This window comes from Balaenoptera acutorostrata, chromosome 9 (genome assembly GCF_949987535.1).
Source record: "Balaenoptera acutorostrata chromosome 9, mBalAcu1.1, whole genome shotgun sequence".
In the NCBI taxonomy this organism is placed as follows: Eukaryota; Metazoa; Chordata; class Mammalia; order Artiodactyla; family Balaenopteridae; genus Balaenoptera; species Balaenoptera acutorostrata.
Window position 1 is genome coordinate 64877791 of NC_080072.1, and position 20069 is coordinate 64897859.

Genomic DNA, 20069 nt, shown 5'->3' on the forward strand with positions numbered 1-20069 from the left:
TAGAATATAAGAAAAAACAAATGGTCAAATACGGTCAAGTCTATCTTAGACAACTTAGGCTTTTGCATGCCAGCATCTAATGCTGGAATTCTGGCTGCCCTTTTACGCTTCTTTTGATTATCAGTAATGATCACTACATAGTGTCAATTCCATTTCTGATTAAATTCTTATTTCTGATTCATGAAAGGTTGAATTCGAAGGTAATCTAAAACTAGATACCTATACAAAGATGAAAAATTAAGCAAAAAAAAAAAAAAAAAAAAAAGATGACAAGGATCTTGTTATACGAGTCAAAGATCCCTAGCTAGATGTTGACTACTTGAATAAAGTGGAAAGTTGAGATAATCATCCAGGTAAGTCAGGATGAATACTTTAATTGATGTTCAAATTAAACCAGGTATAAGTGGAGATTTTTTTCACCTGAATTGCCAATAAAATGGCCTCAATTTTCCTATTTTCTTTGTTAAAGGAAATCTGTATTCATATGACTCCTGAGTCTACTGAAAGGATGAAACTAAATTTGGAATACCTGAAGGCACATACAGGAGGAAATAGGAGGGAAATCTTTTTTTTTTTAATTTCCCCTTAGTTTTTAATTTTTTAATTTTTAATTTATTTATTTTTTTTGGCTGTGCTGTGCGGCATGTGGGATCTTAGTTTCCTGACCAGGGATCAAACCCCCGCCCCCTGCATTGGAAGTGTGGAGTCTTAACTACTGGACCACCAGGGAAGTCCGGAAATCATTTTTTTAAATAAAAAATTTTTGTATGAAATACGCAATCCAAAGGATATAGTGAATGTTACATAACTGGAATTATAGGTAATCATGTGTCTGTTAATTAAGCTTCAACTCTTTTGTATTTGGTTTAAGAATAGCATTACCAAAAAGTTACAAATAATTTGGGACAGGTGATTTAAATTTGAAACAGCAAACGGCAATACTGCTAACAAATGAAATTTTAGAAAGAGAGAAAGGATAACATAAAATTATTTGCCACAACTAAAAATAAAAGGAAGAATTATAGAACATGTGATGGTATTGTTCAGAAAACTAAGATCAAAGTGTAATAGAGGAAAGGGTAAACTAAATACACAAATCATTTAGAATACTGAAATTCCTTTAAATAAATTTATGTAACATTTTTACAGTTTAGAAAGAACTTTCACGTGCATTATCTGATCTGATTCCCACCACTGAGAAGTCATATTGCCTATTTTACATGAAACTGAAATTCATAGTGGCTTGTCCAATCACAGAACTACTGAATAACAGATTTGGAGCTTAATCTTAAAGCTTTTGATTTCAAGTATAGTGTTCTCTCCACAGTACCAACCTTAATCCTCCAGAAACAGAGTTGAGCATATTTCTACGGAAAAAAAATAAAACTTGACCAATCAGACATAATTTTATCACTGAATTTTAGAATCTAGGGTTATATGTTGAATCTCTTATTTTTACATGTGTTTATTAATATAAAAATTATATTTATAACATATAAATCAAAATGGTCCTACCTTTAAAACCTGATAGAGATAAAAAGTTCTTTCATTCATTAATCAAATATTTATCTTACTATGCTCTAGACACTGGGAACTCAACACTGAACAAGATAAATATTCTACCCTCTTAGGGATTTCTTTTGTCTGAAAGTAAAGATAATTAAATAGAAAATTTAAACAAAGTAAAAGATTAAAATAGAGTGGGGTCATGCTATGATGAGGTACCAGGGGCCGTGAGAACAGAGAAGTAAATTGATGCCATACAGACCATGCTATGTTTGGCCTTATACTGAAGGAGGAATAATAAGCCATGGAAGATTTTTTAATAAAGATGAGCATGACCATTTTTTAAAGTTTTGGAAAGATCATCCTAACTACGGTGTGATATATATCAATTGAAACAAACAAAAATGGTTAGAGTTTTTCCCTCTCTCATGCCATTTCAAATGAATATATGCAACACTGAACAGTTTTTGATCATTATTTACAATATAAGACATTATGACTAGCAAATAAAAATATTTTATTAGGAAGTACTTATATGTGCTTAATTCTTATTATTGACATTATTGTTCTTGTTATTTTGTAAATTAAGATATTCATATGAAAATAATAAAATGATGAATGCCAACAGAAAAGTTATCCTCGTACCAGGTCTTTAAAAAGAAGCTTTTTTAATATTAAAATATACAGTTCAAGGTGATACAACAAAGGTGTCATTTTATTACTAATAAAATTAGCTGGCATTTTTTGAGCAATGCTAAGCATTCTGCAGAGATCACCTTATATAATTTTCACAAGAACCCCAAGAAATACTACTATACACATTTTGCAAATGAGGAAACAAACTGAGAGAAATGAAATAACTTGCCCAACGCTACACAACCAGTGTTGGAACCAGGGTATAAACCATGGTCTATCTGGCACCAAAGCCCATACTTTTAAGTATTATGCCATATTGAAACGTAACTTATTGGGACAGGATCAGTGTTTCTTTTTTCTTTAATTGTCCTTAGCTATTATACTATACTTCCAGCCCGCCCCCTCCCAAAAAATTTTTTTAAATATACTTCAACAAACACCTGTTGATAAGGCTATTTCCCCTATTGACACAAAAAGATATTAATATGAAATGGTGAATTTATATTACTACCTTTCAGATAAGTCATGCTTTCACAATTTCTATAGAATTGTTGAAGAGAACAATGGGAAAAGTACAAGGTTAAATAGTAATAAATAGAAAGAAAGAAGATAGTAAATTGCATCTTCAGCTGAATACTGAAATATGCCTTATTCCAGTTGTAACAAACTAGAAAAAGAAAATGAAAAAATAGGTAAAACTTGGAATTTAAATTGTGGGGAAAATGTATGGCCAGACTTAAAACAGATCTAAAGACTGCAATCATTTTGTAAATATTGGATGGTTTACAGATTACTTTAGCAACATTGAAAGAGAAGAAATACTCATAAGAAACATTATTCTATTCTAAAAAAAAGCACAAAAAAAATAATAAATAAAAATTAAAAAATAAAAAAAAGCACAGTGTGGCATTTCCTTTCTGTAACCAGATGTGTACTTGCCACATCTGGGTAGGCTAACTCCAGAAGCTGACCGGGAAGCTGAACCCAGACAACTGATGGAAGGAGACAACTTTCCTCTGAACACAACTTTCCTCTTCCTTGGACCAAAAAAAAAAAAAGAAAGAAAGTATTCTGATAAGCATTTGTATAGCACTTTCCTATTCCCAAAACAATTTCCACATGGGCTAGATATTTTTCTTTGATTGTCTCAATAATCCTAAGAGTTGGATATTATTAGTGCAGTCATGTCTTAAGATGAGGAATTTGAAGCTCAGTCTGTTGATCTTTTTTAGATAACTTATTCAGCTAATGGTAAAGACAGGATTCCGTCCCGGGACTCTCCTCCACTGCACCATGATGCCATTCATTTGTTCAAAGAATACCTCACTCATACAGTAGAAAGAACATTGGATGAGCTTCCTGTCCTAATTCTATCACTAACTTTATAAAAGTGAAGTTAATATATATTATCTTATTTGATGGGGAAAAGAAAATATACGGGGGGGAAGTATTAAACCCCTTTTAGAAAAGGAAACTGAGGTTCAGAAAGATGATATGATTTTCACAAGGTCACCTGGTGGCATTATCATAAGAAGGCATGTGAAGAAGTACCTGTGTGAGGCTGGCACTTTGAGATGTTAATTTCTTCTCTCCCTAAATGTTCCCATTTCCTTTCTTCTCATTCAAGCTGGTAACTGGTTTTGTACTTTATTGCCTCAGGGGAGGTATGTACCAGGACAGAAAACCAACGGGATTTTAAAGTTATCCCAGTGTTGCTTTCCAAAAGCCTAAACCCTCCAAATAAAAGAAATGTTTGTTTCAGAGATGAAAGAGAGATTCTCAGGTACATGCAGAGAGAGGGACATCTCCTAGCCCCTCCCCAGTCTAGAAAGAGATTTTCTCAGTTGAAAAATAAGAGAAGTTTTTGGATCCCAAGGCAGCAGGTATCTAGGTTCTGCTTCCTGGCAGCATTGCCTGAAAGGCAGAAAGACCCCAGAGAGGAAAAGCATCATTATGCAGCTAGGCAAACAGAAACACAGAAATTCTGGGAAAAAAACATTTAAATACATGTCTTAGAAGTAGCAATTGTTGCCAGACCAGAAAGAACCATCTAGACACAACAACTCATGCCTCAGAGGTAAACTGTTGTATATAGATGATCAATGACCAGAGTATACCCCCATTCCAGATGGAACCCTACCATAACCCTACGGAAGTAGGAAAAAACTCAAAAAGGACTGGAGTGATTCCGCCCACAACTTAGTAATCAAGAGTCAAAAATAAAGTTGAACTATAGAAAATAAATGGATATTTCTTACACACCTAAATTTATAGACTGAGAGTTCAGCTCAGTGATTATCAGATCTTGTCCTTTCTCCTAGAAGCCACGTCTTCTGACTACTGGTCTAGGTTTTTCCCACAATATCACTGCTATTGAGGATTATAGGGACATGATTCAAAGAAATGAACATGACACGATGTTAATCCCAACATACACAGTGAAATTGCCTGTGTCCATATCTGTCTCCCTAATAAATTTTAAGCATCATAAAGGCAGACACCGAATATCATTTGCCACTGTAAAACATGCACCTAGCACAGTGCCTGGTACATAGCAGGCACTCAATAAATCTTTGTTGAATGGATAAATGATGGAATAAATAAATAGAAGGAAAGCTATTTCCTTAAATACATACCCAAGTTTACCTTTTAAAATAATTTATAGTTTATTACCTATAAGGTATTTTAAATAGTACAGAACCTAACAGGTTTATTTCAAGTCTCACCACACTTTCAATGATAAAGATGTCACAACTCTCCAAAATGACAGGCCCCCTACAGAAGCCTCAGAGTCTTACTCTAACAGAATTAGGGCCCTAATGGCTAGCAAGATGTGTCATCAGCAGCAATGGGATACATAATCTTACTCATAATCTTTGAAAGATTTAACTTAATTCATTTTCACAGAAGTTTCCACTTTATATCATTTCCTCTTGATTTTAAATCCTAAAACAAATGAGGTCAGGAGAATTGTTTCATAATAGAGGCAATTTGGCCATAATTCTTGAAATAGCTTTGAAAAACTCACTAAAAACTGAACCTATGCAGAAAGCTTACTACTTGGAATTTGGAATGACTGACTGGACAGAAGAGACTGGGTAAAACTCATGATCCTTTGCTGACAAAGCAACCTACATTGAGGATACAGAGCCCTCGTGCCTTGACTGCTACAAACTCCTGAGCAGGAATTATAGCTGGGGTACAAGTGCTCTTGCTCCAGTAAAAAAAAAAAAAGATTTTATACATCTCAGCATTATACTCAAAAATATTCTATCATCACTGACATGGTTACACAATAAATGTTAAGAAATAAGAGCGTATAGGGCTTCCCTGGTGGCACAGTGGTTGAGAATCTGCCTGCCAATGCAGGGGACACGGGTTCGAGCCCTGGTCTGGGAAGATCCCACATGCCGCAGAGCAACTAGGCCCATGAGCCACAGCTACTGAGCCTGCGCGTCTGGAGCCTGTGCTCCGCAACAACAGAGGCCGCGACAGTGAGAGGCCCGCCCACCGCGATGAAGAGTGGCCCCCGCTTGCCGAAACTAGAGAAAGCCCTTGCACAGAAACGAAGACCCAACACAGCCAAAAATAAATAAATAAATAAATAATTAAAATAAAGGAATTCCTTTTTTTAAAGGAATTTATTTATTTTAAAATAAAATAAAATAAGAGCGTATAATGAGAGTATATAATTAAGAAAGAAGAGCATTCTTATAGTTTACTGAATGCATTGTTATAGAAGAGTGACGGATTAATTGACTGATTGGCAAAGGCATAAATGAATTGAATGTCTTAATCTGATGTTTTAAAAATCCAATATTTTGTGTACATATTCTCACTGACTAGACTCTTCCACCCAAAGATGTAACCAATCATAGGCCTAAAGGAGAGATCAAATATTCTATCATGAATGGAGCACTTGGGCAGTTTCCCAAAAACCTAACAGTTCAAATATTTTATGGTGTAAATTCATTAGCATATCATTTGCAACATTCCCAATACATAAAAACTGTAAAATAAAATCAATTAACAGATAATTTTAACACTATGCCTATTGTTTGCTTCATAACATACTCCTAATCAGTAGTTGAATACAAAGAGTATTCTTCTATTTCTCTCTCCAGAATGTTCTCTCTTTATGCCTCCTGGATTGATGAATATTTTCCAACATCAAGGATCTATGGCTTGATGTAGAGAACAAACATATGGACACCAAGGGGGGAAAGTGGCAGGGGGGCGGTGGTGGTGTGATGAATTGGGAGATTGGGATTGACATGTATACACTAATATGTATAAAATAGATAACTAATAAGAACCTGCTGTATAAAAAAATAAATTAAATTAAATTAAAAATTAAAAAAAAAAAGAATCTGTGGCATCATGATTTTCAACAATTCTCTCAACCAAGGTCAAGATGTCCCTTTTGAGGGATTTTAAATCTAAAAAAATCTTTAGTAAGTTATCTTACTTTGACTTACAGAAATTACAAAAGTTTGAAACCTGCCTTTTCCCATCCCTCTCTGGGGCTTAACTCTTTTGAGTTCTACTGGCTCAGAAAAAGAAAAAGCATGAAGTTTTTTGAAATTGAAAAAGCATCTGAATATAATCCTGGTATGGCAAACACAAAAGTTCAAACAAAAACTTGGTGAAGTACGTACAGAAGGGATAAAATAGCTACTCAGGTGTAGTCAATAAATTTAGGTACATGTTTTTCCCTTTAGAGAACCTAAAAAAAAACTTAGTAATTGATGAAAAGCTAGAGATAGAGTATGCTCAGATGCTCAGATAATGAAAGGCAAATATAAACTAGTGAGATCCTACAAAAAAGAAGTTAAGCCACAAAGTGCAGGAAATAGATAATGAAAGAAATTTTTAAATGAGGAAAAATTAAACTTAAGAGTTATAAGTTCCCTTCCAGAGAGTGGGGAAAAAAGAAAAACAGAAATGACACTTTTATGAAGTATACAGTCAACCAAAAGGAAAGAGTGTAAACCCAGGAAACAACAATCTCAATTTCACAAATGTCAATAAGATACATGGCAATATCATGTCTTGGGATTCTAATCACACAACATTCTTCAAATTCCTTTAAAAAGAACAATGTCAAAACATGTGAATTATGAAAATGATAGTGTTTAAGTTTCAGTACATGGTATACATACTCTATTATATGGCTAAAAACAGTTGCAACAGAAGAATTCAAAGGAAATAAAGTGTCATGTAAATTAATAACATCAGATAGACTTCTACACCAATTTCAAAGAAGAGCAGAATAGGACAACTTTTTAAAAACACAAATGAAATAAACATCAACCTCAAAGTATTAAAAGCATTGATTTTTTTCACATATTTAATGACAGTGAAGAGAACAAAAAACTTCTCAAAAAAGAAACTGCAATGTACTAAAAAATTCTGTTGAAGTATATTTTATCACTAAAACAGCAACTTTCTGCAAAAACCACAGGGGAGAACACAACTATCGTTAACTTTTATTTCTTGCATTAATCCAACACGAAATCAGATCAATTCACAAGTCTGTTGAAATAGCCCCTTACTATACATCATGACCTTGCATCATATCAGAGAATGCTGATACAACTTATCTTGGATTGGCCCTGAATTTTCAGAATTTAAAACAGGTCAAAGATATCATAAAGGCTCAGTTGGGAGCAAATCAAGTTACAACTGTAGAAAAGAGAATCCTGAATGAAAAGCGACTGTTGGGAGAAAAATATCTCTGAAGAAGAAATGATGAGTGTTCTGTTGATAAAACTGAGATCTATAAAAATGTGAAGAGAGTGAGGTAGAAGAGGTAGGAAGTAATGTCATAAAGCAAAATAGCACTGAATATAGCAGTTTTGGCTTACCTAAGAACAATCAAGAATAGCACCTAAAAATGTACTTAGGGACTTTCCCGGTGGTCCAGTGGTTACAACTCTGTGCTTCCACTGCAGTGGGCCGGGGTTCCATCTCTATTCAGGGAACTAAGATTCTGCAGGCTGTGAGGTGCAGCAAAAAAAAAAAAAAAAAAAATGTACTTAGATGTCACATCCATTCCCACTTCCTACCATGCTTACATGTTACCAATCAGAGAAACTACTCTCTACTTTTACAATAACATACAAAATATATAACAAGTGAGAAATATGTCTTATGAAAATTTCTTATTGTAATAAGAATATATTCAACAATGAATAAACACTTGGCTCTATGAGGATAGTTATTGTTTAAGATTACATAAAGCCTAGCTTCCATCCTATCTACCACATGCAACAATGAAGAAAGAAAAAAGAGGGACTTCCCTGTTGGCACAGTGGTTAAGAATTCGCCTGCCAATGCAGGGCACACAGGTTCAAGCCCTGGTCCGGGAAGATCCCACATGCCGTGGAGCAACTAAGCCCGTGCACCACAACTACTGAGCCTGCGCTCTAGAGCCCGTGAGCAACAACTACTGAGCTCACGAGCCACAACTACTGAAGCCTGCGAGCCTAGAGGCCATGATCCACAACAAGAGAAGCCACCACAATGAGAAGCCCGTGCACCGCAACGAAGAGTAGCCCCCGCTCGCCGCAACTAGAGAAAGCCCGCGCGCAGCAATGAAGACCCAACGCAGCCAAAAATAAATAAATAAATTTTTAAAAAATACAAAAGAAGAAGCACAAATATTTTTAAAAAAAGAAAGAGAAAAGATTCAAGATGATAGAGGACTGTGCTCTCTGCAGAATAAATCTAGGTTATACTTAAAAGTATTTGTTTTACTTATAGAAACAGTACAGATAGTAAGCTTAGCTAATTAAAAATATAATGTACATGTCATAACTTGTTTGGTTAGTTGTCTATAATATTTTAAAATATATATCTTAATACTAACAGTTTTAAGAGATTTTTAAAAAGATAAGCTGTTTCTCTAGATTAGTTCATGAAGTAAATTACATAATGCATATACTTTAGTAATATCCAAATATGTACTTGTTAATTAGAACTTTGTACTTTGTTAATTAGAACTTGTTGATTCCTTAAAAAATTAGACCCACTACAATCAACCCATTGGTAAAGAATAAGAGAAGAGGAAGGAGGGAGGGAGGAAAGAAAAGGAGGGAAGGAAGCAGGGAAGGAAATAAATTATTTCTCATAAAGTATGGTTTTCAATAATGGCAATTTTTGTAACTTCCTTTAAAGGTAGGAACTTTTTTTAAAAACTCAGTCTGTTGGGTTTAGAAATCTTAAGTTCACCCTACTTAGTTAAGTTATATCTAGAACATCAGTGCCTTTCCTCCGCCTCCTTGCCAGATACCTTTTATCCCTCTCTTTCTCTCTCCCTTTCCTCTCTCCCTTCCCTCTCTTCCTCTTCTCTCTGTCTCCGTCTCATACATATATACACATACATACACACACACACACACACACACACACAATGTGTTTAATTCAATTACTAGTTTAAAGTAAGTCCAAAAGGAACACTAACTAGAGCACAATAAATGGTAGAAAGAATAAAAATACACCCCAAGCTAAATAAGTCAAAGAGACGTATCCTTTATTGGCTACATTCCCCCAAATCATTCTTGTTCCAAATAAACCAATTGTGTCAGGTCTGGACAGGTGTAGCTCCAAAATCTCAAGGAGAGTTTACTTCTCTCAGTGATATTATGGAGGAGAGCAGGAGAAGGAAACAAGCCCAGTCTTAAATTCCAGCATACAAAGGGACATTTCTAGGTGTTTCAGAGGTTTTATATATCATTGTCCTTCTCTACAGACAGCAGTTGGGTAAAGAATCTCACTGATTATCAGTTTCCTCAATACACCTTCCAAATCCACAGGTAGGATTAAACATCATGCAGAGCCAGGCTGCACCTTAACCTTCACACTAAGCTTTAGTTTCAGACTGTAGCAACTCACATAAATGGTCAACATTTGGATCTATACTAGTCCACTACAGTAGAGTTCAAGGGTATTGATACACATTTTAGTTTAAAACTCTTTAAAAAACTCCTCTATAGTTGATCTGGTCTTCTATAAAATGTCAAAAAACAAAAAAAAAAACACCAGCTTCTCCAGGATCCTTAGGTGAACAAGGTTCACCTGGGGTAGATCTAGGCTAAAGTGAATCCCAAGGTGTGACCTATAATAAACTATACTTCAGGAACCTTCCAGATCTTGATCAGTGGGGGTGAGGAGTGAGGTGTTTACCTCATTTGCAGAATTTGCCAATCATGTTACTGGATAATGTATACATCTGGAAAAGCACAACAGTTACCAAAGTGGTGCTTTATCACAGAAGTGAAGATTTCCACTAGAGTAAACCCAAACATGAAAGCTATTTTTAATAAAAGATAAATAATAAATCTATAATTGCATTCACTACAAACAACTTTATCTTTTACAACTATGTAATTTGCTTGATAAATATTAAATTCATGAGGAAGAGCTGCACTGTACAGGTTTCTTTTTTAAAGACTGTGTAAAAGTAACCTTTAACGAGCTAAGAAAGCAAGCTAAAGAAAATCCCAAACCTGTGGTATCAAATTTACGCTGATTACAAATGGTGATTTATACCACCTGATTTACGAAACCATAAACGCCTATAATTAAATACCACAGTCCTACTTGGTTTTCATTTAGTAAAGTAATATTACTGAATGATGTACCACAGAAAAGACATCATTACAATAACTACATCCCAAGGAAAATTCTACTCTCAAATGGACAATTTAAACTGCAAATAGCAGAACCAAGAAAAAGGAGAAACATATATAGAAAGCCTCATAGCCCACCTTTCTTCTTGACTGGCATTCTTGGGTCTTTCCACTGCCACAGGATTCAAGATCTCTTTTCAGGTCTCAACTTGATCCACCTGGATGGAGGCCAAGAGCCAGGTAACTGTTGCAAACCACTTCACTGTTTGAAATCCAGGCTGTCTTCTCTTTCAAATAAAGAAAAAATGATGTATTTTTTCCACCAACTTTGACAGTGCCCACGGAGTTTAAAGAAAAATAGCTTTTGAGTTTTGCAAGTTTTTCAATGTTTATAAAACATTTATTCTGTTTAAAAAGAAAAGTATTGTAAGCATAGAAAACATTATTAAAACTCCTCTTCAGGCAGCAACATTTTTGGAGTTCGATGACTAACTCAATTAAGGCACAAACCAAATTTACACAGCTGTCTCATTACTCAATACATGATCAAAGATGAACTGGTTGATGATAAAAACCCTCAATTCTTTAGAGAAAAATTTAAAACCCTCACCCCCAAAAAATACTTTTAAAAACCTCTTTGACTCTAGTCTCTAAAAAAGGTGGGTGAGTTTGGACAGTTTTCTGGGGCAGAACACAGACTGAAAGGCCCCTTTCTATTCACTGGACCAGAAGTTCCGGATCTCACCCCCTCAGTAAGACAGGATCCAGCTTGCTGTCACTTTCATTTTTTTTCTTCTGTGTTCTCCAAGCCCCTCAAGCTTGATCCTTAATGCCCCCTCTGATTCTGATCCTCTCACGTATTAACCGAGAGGATTTAAAAGAAGGAAAGCAATCCCCTGGCATGGAGACATTAAAGTGACAGTGCTACTCAATGGGCACTTGATGCAGGATGAGTTGGCGAAGATTTCTTCACACTGGAGTCATTCACATCATGCCGTCTCTTCGCATCCAAGCAGTTCCCTATCCGGCGAGGAAAAACACTGAGACTGTTCGAGACAAGTCAAACCTTCCCCCAAAGGTGTTTTCTGAGACGCTGTAGTAGTATTAGGCATGTGAGCATAAGCTGTGCAAACAGTTCGCGGTTTCCTAAATGAGAGAGTTCGGCCGCTTGGCTTCCACATCCACCCTTTTTCCCTCAGTCTCTCTCCAAACTACCCACCTTCCTTTTGCAGAAAAAACAAATCTCTCTGCTACCGCCGGCCACCCCTGCCCACACCCCGTTCTTATATAGAAGAGCACAGAAATGTCCTGCACCCTCCACGCGATGAAGTGTTTCCTCAGGCAGGAGAAACAGCAGCACTAGAAATTATATAACTCTCGATTTTGGCTTCTCTAAGACATGGAGACTGGAGGGTCGGGGGGTGCTGGTCTGGGAGATACTGCTGGGCACTGAACGCGCACAAAAGGGCGCCAGGCGTCCTCGCAGCGTCCCCCAACCCGAAACACCGGCTGGTAAGGGGGTCTTCTCGGGGAGCGAGGGGGGGGGCAAAATTCTCTCCGGTCTCTTTCCAAGCGAGGAGAAAGGATGGAATATGAGGGGACTAAAGATTGAGGAGGGGAGTCTGACGGCTGTGAGGGAAGGAGGCTAGTCGGGGCCGCTCTGGCAGCCGGTTGGGGGCTCTAGGGAGGAGGTGCCCGAGAAGCCGGAGCCGTAACACACGGGCCAGGCCAGAGGGGCAAGCACCCTGAAGGAGTGAAAGGGGCTGGGCAGCTCGGCCCCAGCTAACGGAGGTGCCCTGAGGAGAGGAAAACGCGCAGCGACATCCCTGCGCTCGGACCGCCCCCACGTTCCCCTCAAAAGGCGAAAAGAAGGAGCTAGGCTAACAAATTAAAGAGAAGGGAATACGGGCCTGGCAGGGGGGCGGGCCCATGGGAGTCTGGGCCTCCTGGAAGCCAATGAGCGGCTCCAGCTTCTGGACGCCGGGCCCAATCACAGCCAGGATGGAGGGCGCGGCTTTTGACTGGGTCGGGGCGGGCCAGGGATGCGGGCTAGAGGCGTGAGCCCGCACCACTTCCCGCCCCGGGAGTTCTGGGTCCCCGCCCACCACTAGTCACGTGAGTCGCCAAAATGGCGGCGCTCGGGCGTGAGGCTGAAGCTGACCGGAGGGCTGCAGGTGTGGTGTCGGCGGGAGCTGGGGAAGCGCCCAAGGTAGGCGGAAACCCAGGGTGGTATGGGCGGTGATTTCTGCAGCCTCAGGTGCTGGTGCACTCTTCTGAAATGATGCGCGTAAAAGGGATTTGAAGTCTAAAGAGAATAGCTCCCAAGTCTATGTAGGGCGCAATTAAATCCCTGGTTGCTATGAAAAGAGGTAGGGAGAAAGTAGGAGACCTAAAGTTTAGTCCTGATTGATGAAGCCTGTTTTCTCTTGACTCGGGGCCTTTGCATGTTAAATTTCCTGCCATTTTGTCCTGACCTCTGCCTGGGTTGTGGGTTCTGAGGACATGACTACATCTTGCTTATCCGGGGGACTTTCAAATACCAGGTGAATGTCTGAGCAAATGATGAGTGAATGTTAAATAAAATTCTGAAGGTCAAGTGAAATAATACACATAAAAGCACTACAAAACCATAAAATATTACTGGTATAATCGTGGTGACCAGTTGAGTGGCCTTGAACTGGTTACTTTTTTTTTTTTTTTGAACTGGTTACTTTTTAGATAAAATGTTAGTTATGGAGAAATTTTTACATTTCAATACTTGTAAAAATTCTATCAGAAAGTTATCAGTATATTTCTCTGCTTTAATAACTGCCTTACAAAAACTATGCACTCAATAAATATTTGCTGTCCTGTTTCAGTATTTTAGGATCATAATCCTGGATATCTGTGTTTCCTATATAATGAGGTGTAGACGAGGTAGGAGGTTGGTACAAGGGATTGCCTGAAAGTTTTCTTTGTTAGGAATAAGGGACTTCAGTGAATTGGATGACAGCAAAACGAAAAGTTTTCCCAAGTTTCTGGTTAATTGTCATGTTACTGACATCTGCCTTCATGTACACTAGAGGGATTAGATATAGAATCTCCCTTAGATATTGCTATCTTGTCTCTTCCATTTGCCATTTAGATATCAGAGAGAGGCAAAAGATTAAATCTAGTCTGTGAAAAATTGTAATTTATAAAATATTTTACTTTTTTTTTTCTGTCCTCCCCAGATATTTTAAAGAAAAAGATAGAACTGGTTTGAGTACAGTTCTTCAATGATGCAGGGAAAGAAACTCGTCCATTATTACTCATTGTTTAATACCATATGAAGGTTCAAAAGAGCCTATACCTTCAGGATGTTGATACCATGGATGAATTGGCCTTTCATCAGTTAGGGTTAGGGTTGGTACATATCACTTATTCAGGAAATGAATATTACAGTGATGTTCAACATGTGTCCATTGACTACCAGCATCAGAATCACTTGGTGTTATTAAAATGCAGATTTCTAAACTTTACCCTACTCCTGTTGAATCCAGATATCTCAATAGGGAGCTCAAGAGACTGCATTTCAGATAAACTCGTGATTCCTGTGCACATGAAAAGTTGAGAATCTTACTAAGTCTCTTTTATGTCTTTTATGCTTAACCCACTCTGATTCTCTTGCCCAGGACTCCTAAAATTTGAGACTTATTAGTCTATGCCCTTGACCATAAATGTTGTTAAAATGGAGAATCATATAAATTGTGAAAGGCATAGATTTAATCTATTCATTGGCTAATCTGGAATCCCATAATGCCAGTATGGCAAAAGATGTAACAAATATTAAGACGTTTCACAGAAATCTGAGAGTCTTACCCAGAGCAAAATATTCAGAAGGGATCCTTTCTGAGGGTCCAGTTTTGTTTTGTTTTTTTCAACTACTGGTTTCTGTTAAGATGCTACTGGCCAAACCTTATGGTCCCTTGACATTAGCAACTGTCTATTCATACATCACACTTGGGACACAGGAACTTTCCAACCCTGGAGCCCAGTGCCATAGGTCCAGGCTCCCTGATATACTGCATAGCAATTTCCAGCAAAGGCCCTACTTCTGCCCCAGTAGGGATCTGGATATATATACCTTATATAATCCAAGGTAACCATGATCCACTGCCTCTTCCTAGGCTGGAATGTGTCCCTCTTTCTGATGTTCTGTCTTGATATTCTCCAAGGCAATCCCTGTTCTCTCCTACCTCTCCAGGATACTCAACATAATCTCCAAAAGCTCAGGCTTTCATGAGACAGAGGATAAAGACAGTGGTCAACAAGTAGCTACTGTTTAATTTCAGCTCTGAAAAAGCTAGAGCATGGAGAACTACAAAGGGCCTGGCTACCTTCAGGGAAAACTGTAAAGAAAACAAAAAATATCTCAGTAAATTATCCTTCTACAGCAAGTCCTCAGGCAAGTCAGCCTCTCTGAACCTTGTTTGTCTCATCCATAAAGGTAGAGATGACCATTATCCTACCAATTTCTCAAAGTTGTTATGTGAATCAAAAAGCCATCGTCTAACAGATAAGAGCTCACTAAATAGTGACTGAATCATTAACAAAGTATATGAAAGCAGATGACAGTACCTGACACTTTTACTAGAATCTAAATGTTTTTTAATCTGCATCTGTAGAATTTATAAGATTTAATATTAACATCATTAGCTATTATGGTTCTGGATTTTTGTGTTTTCCAGGACATCAAGATGCCAACATACATATATGGTCAGTCCAGTCCTTCTCTAGGAGATGCAAATCTCAGAAAACCAATGGTCATCGAAATCATAGAAAAAAAATTTGAATATCTTAGAAAAGAAAAGTAAGAGACTCACCCAGACTGAAAGTCAATAACTTTATTTGCAGATCTTCTGTATTGCCATTGTTTCTAGGTCTCTAAGATCCTGTTAACTTTATTGAGTTGGTTATAAAGAAAGCTTATTTTCAAAAAAGAACTGGAGGGAAACATGAGCAGATGAAAATAGCGGTTTGTTGGAATACTGAGACTGTGGATAATTTCTTTTCTCTCTTGAAATTGTTTTGTTTCTAAAATTGTTGAAATGTTATTTGTGCAATTAAATGTTATTTGTGCAATTAAAATTAATATTTTAATTAAAAGTAATTAGGAGAACACCATTTTTAGGGCTACTTATATTAATTATCAATTGTAATTAATTTCAGTTTAGAATTTATTACCTCAGCCACAGTGCTGAGCTCAGCAAAAGGGAATACAGATTCCATGATGTACATATAGTCTCACATTACGATTCTGACTTTTAGATTAATAGAGCTCAAGAATAAAATCAAAGGACGTTGATCTTAGACTTTAAACATTTCTGGATTTAGGTATGAGTCAGAAAAACTAGATCTCTCAAATTTCTTTGAATGAAGTTTTGGAAATCCTAGACAAATTATTTTAAATGTATCTGGACTACTTAAGAAATAGTTATTTTCTAGAAGGCCTAACCAAATGTAAAGAACTTTTTTCAAATGACCTTAAGCAAATTAATTCTTTTAGTAGAAAGAACAGTATTCTTGGATTTAGATAGTTCATAAAATTTGGCTACATTGGAACATATTCATATTTATTTGTGGCCAAAATTTATTCTCTCTTTAAAAGAGCTCCATCTTAGAACCACTCTATTCTCAGAAAGATAATTCTATTGTTCTCTCATTAGAATGCAAGTTCCATGAGGGGTGGAATTTTTTTTCTTTCCACCTCCCCCCCCCGCAACTTTATTCACTGCCCCACCCTCAGCACAAAGAAAATACCTTTCTTTGTATAGTATTGAGCATAGTAAATGCTCAAGAAAAATTTGATGTTGAGTAAATATGTAATAACAAACCCAGGAAAGGATATATCTATTAGAAGAATATTATGTTAAACTTAATTCTTCACTTTGTTTTTCCAATTAGGACTTTGAATATATATGGAACAGTGACCTTTGGAACAACAGCTGGTTTCTCTGGAATATTGGCAAACTTAATTTTCAGACATTGCTTCAAGGTTAAACATGATGCTTTGAAGACATATGCATCATTGACTACACTTCCATTTTTGTCTACCATAGTTTCTTGTGAGCTTCTTGTAAGACATGCTTTGTATTCAGGTAAATTTAAATTCATTAACATGTAATGTGTTTATATCTAAGTAAAATTACTCATTAACATATACCGTTGCTACTGCTGATAATAGTCCCTTACATTTGTGTATTTCTTTACCACTAACAAAGTACCTTCACATATATTGTCCTGTTTCATCCCCACAACAATCCTCCTAATCAGCCAAGGCAAGTAGTATTGTGTCTTTTCTTTACAGGTAAGAAACTAAGCTGAGACATGTTCAAGTACACTAAGAAGCAGCATGATATACTGGGAAAAAAGGAGGCTTTGGTATACTACATATTTCACTTAAGTTTTGTGACACTGGGCAAGTCATTTAATCTCTGAGACTCAGTTGTCTTATCTATGAATTAGGACTAATAGTACTTAACTCACAGGATTAAGAATTAAGATACTGTATGTTGAATGTCTAACATAGTATCTGGCATATTATGGGCTTTTAATGTTATTTCCTACCTCCTCCCCTTACCTTAAGTTCCACAACTAGTAATTGATGGAACCTCTGACCCCTGTTCATCAGGTCCCTGCTTAAATACCTTTTCCCCAGGGAAACCTCTGATTCCCTCAGGTTAAGTTTCTAGAGACATTCTCTATTCATTTTACCTTCAAAGCATATGCACACTTAAGATTATTTGTTTAAATATTTGTCTAATGTATTTCTTTCTTAGTAAACTGACCTGAAGGTCAGAGATTGGATCTCTTCTGTGTAATACTGTATCCCTAGCACATGCCTGACACATAGACAATATAAATGTACTACCCTAGAATCCAGATATCTGGTCTGCTAGTTTAGTATTCTTCACTATGAAATTACTTCTGCAACAGCCATATAAGTAAGAGGTAACTTATCCTTATGTGAAGTATAATAAAAGCATTTTTTAAATGTGATACATTTAGTCTATTGTGCCATAGACTGAATTTCTAATATTCTTTCTGCTATTTCGCTATGCTTGAGGACAATGCAAATAACTACTGTATGAGGACCCAAGACTCTTAATAGTTCTTATCCTGAGTCTTAAAGGGAGATCAAATTTACTTTTGTTTTCCAGGTAATATAAGCCGGGAAAATTGTGTTCTGAGAAGTTCACTGATTGGCATAGTGTGTGGTGTTTTATATCCCATTGCTTTAGCTTTTTCTAAAAATGGACGTCTGGCAGTCAAGTAAGTCCATCTTTTTGTTCCGTTTCTTCCTTTCTTTTTTCTTTTTTTAATTTATTTATTTAATTTATTTATTTTTGGCTGCTTGGGGGCTTTCTCTAGTTGAGGCAAGCAGGGGCTACCTTGGTTGCGGTGTGCGTATGGGCTTCTCATTGCGGTGGCTTCTCTTGTTGCAGAGCACCGGCTCTAGGCACACAGGCTTCGGTAGTTGTGGCACGTGGGCTCAGTAGTTGTGGCTCGTGGGCTCCAGAGCGCAGGCTCAGTAGTTGTGGCGCACGAGCTTGGCTGCTCTGCGACATGTGGGACCTTCCCGGACCAGGGCTCGAACCTGTGTCCCCTGCATTGGCAGGTGGATTCTTAACCACTGCGCCACCAGGAAAGCCCCCCCCCCTTTTTTTTAATGTTAATAAACTCTCCTTATTCTTTAGCTGCCAATGACACATTTTCATCAAAATATCATAGTTTCATATTTCAAATAGCTAATTTTAACCTTTTTTGCTATCTACATGAAAGATCTAGAATAGAAATGATCAGTTTAGGAGACATCAACAAATTTTTTATAGAATTTACTTCCAGAGGAAGTAATTAATCCTTTTTCGTTTTTAGGTATCATACTGTTCCACTGCCACCAAAAGGAAAGGTTTTACTTTATTGGCTGCTGCTTTGTCAAACAGAGATAAAAGCAATGGTGATTCCTCTTATCCTTCAGACAGCCCTTGGAATATATCATGGTCTAGAGCATTATGCAATATTTGAAAGTACACTTGAGAAAACTGTACATGAAGATTAACCAAAGAATGAATGGATACTAAATCAGCATAATGGGCTTTTTTATGATGAGGACTTAGGCACTGCTGAAAGAGTTAAAAGTAATTCTGGATAGAAAATTTGTTTCTTTTCCTTTTGCCTGGTGTATAGCAGGTGCGCAATAAATATTCAGTAATTAAATAAATGTAGGTTTCGTCTCTGTTTTGTCATTGTATGTGGAAATGGATTTGAGGCCTCAAGGTCTGATCTATACATTTATGTATGTATTCATTCACAAACATTTATTGAGCACCTGCTAGGTCTCAGACATTGTGTTACATATAGTAAGAAATCGTCCTTACCCAGAAAGAACTCACAATTAGAAATGTGAACACATAGCATGAGAGGGTTTGAGAGATACACACATAATTCTTTGGGCACACTGAGGGTGTGGCTGTTAACTACTTGTGCAGAAGGGAAAGCTATTGGGCGGGAAGGTGACATTTGTCCTAGATTTTGAAGGGGAAGTTGAAAGTTCACAAGAAAGCAATATAACAGCCCATTCCTCTACTCTAAACTCTAATTCAGTATACTTACTAGCTCTTATCATTGACAAATTACCTTCACTGTGCTATTTAAAGAACATTTATTGAGTGCCTGTTTGCTATGCATTAATATAGGCACCAGGGGTACAAAAATTCAGTCACTGCCCTCAAGAAGCATAAAATCTAAAGAAAGAGATCACAGCATGCTTCTTTAAGTCTGCGAGAGCATTCCTGAGCTACACGTTTAGGGAAACAGGAGAGGAAATGAATGCTGTCTGATGAAAAGAATAAGATACAGAATGGAACCCCGTTAACTCATTCTCCTTGTCTTAATCACATTCATCTTGAGATTTAAAGATTTGGTCATCTGAGGCCCCAAGCAACACAAAACAGAAATGGAAGTCTTAACGAGGTGCTTTACAGCATCATATATAACAAACTGAAATACATACACTCTTACTAATAAAAAAAAAATGGTTAGTAAGCCATACAGCTTTGTATTCTCAGAATAATTCATGATACTTGAAACTCTGAGGAAAGGGTAGGCAATTGGGGGGAGAGAGGAAACCAAGTCAAATAGATAACAAAAAAAAAAAAAATGGTTAGTAAGCCGTACAGCTTTGTATTCTCAGAATAATTCATGATACTTGAAACTCTGAGGAAAGGGTAGGCAATTGGGGGGAGAGAGGAAACCAAGTCAAATAGATAACAA

At 37.0% G+C, this 20069-nt stretch overlaps 2 protein-coding genes across 2 annotated transcripts in view; one reads left to right on the forward strand and one right to left on the reverse strand.

The window, feature by feature from the left end:
- LOC130704556 (disks large 1 tumor suppressor protein-like) overlaps window positions 1–12285 on the reverse strand; it is a 468860-nt gene extending 456575 nt beyond the window's left edge. Inside the window, exon 1 of the mRNA XM_057553268.1 lies at window positions 10914–12285. Within this exon, the coding sequence (XP_057409251.1) occupies window positions 10914–10932 (19 nt within the window). The 5' untranslated portion in view covers window positions 10933–12285. The remainder of the gene's footprint in view (window positions 1–10913) is intronic.
- A 585-nt stretch (window positions 12286–12870) lies between these two features.
- On the forward strand, window positions 12871–20069 carry TMEM126B (transmembrane protein 126B). Its single transcript, XM_007168539.2, has 5 exons — window positions 12871–12984; window positions 15485–15606; window positions 16701–16894; window positions 17957–18068; window positions 18672–20069. Exons 1-5 carry the CDS (start codon window positions 12904–12906, stop codon window positions 18853–18855), a joined length of 693 nt encoding a protein of 230 aa, XP_007168601.2. The 5' UTR covers window positions 12871–12903; the 3' UTR covers window positions 18856–20069.

Bases quoted from the DNA above. Each gene is read 5' to 3' on its own strand.
- TMEM126B (XM_007168539.2), top strand. From the start codon at position 12,904: ATGGCGGCGCTCGGGCGTGAGGCTGAAGCTGACCGGAGGGCTGCAGGT. The intron at 15,607-16,700 runs GTAAGAGACTCA...TTTTCCAATTAG, and splicing joins GAATATCTTAGAAAAGAAAA to GACTTTGAATATATATGGAA. The intron at 16,895-17,956 runs GTAAATTTAAAT...TTTGTTTTCCAG, and splicing joins AAGACATGCTTTGTATTCAG to GTAATATAAGCCGGGAAAAT.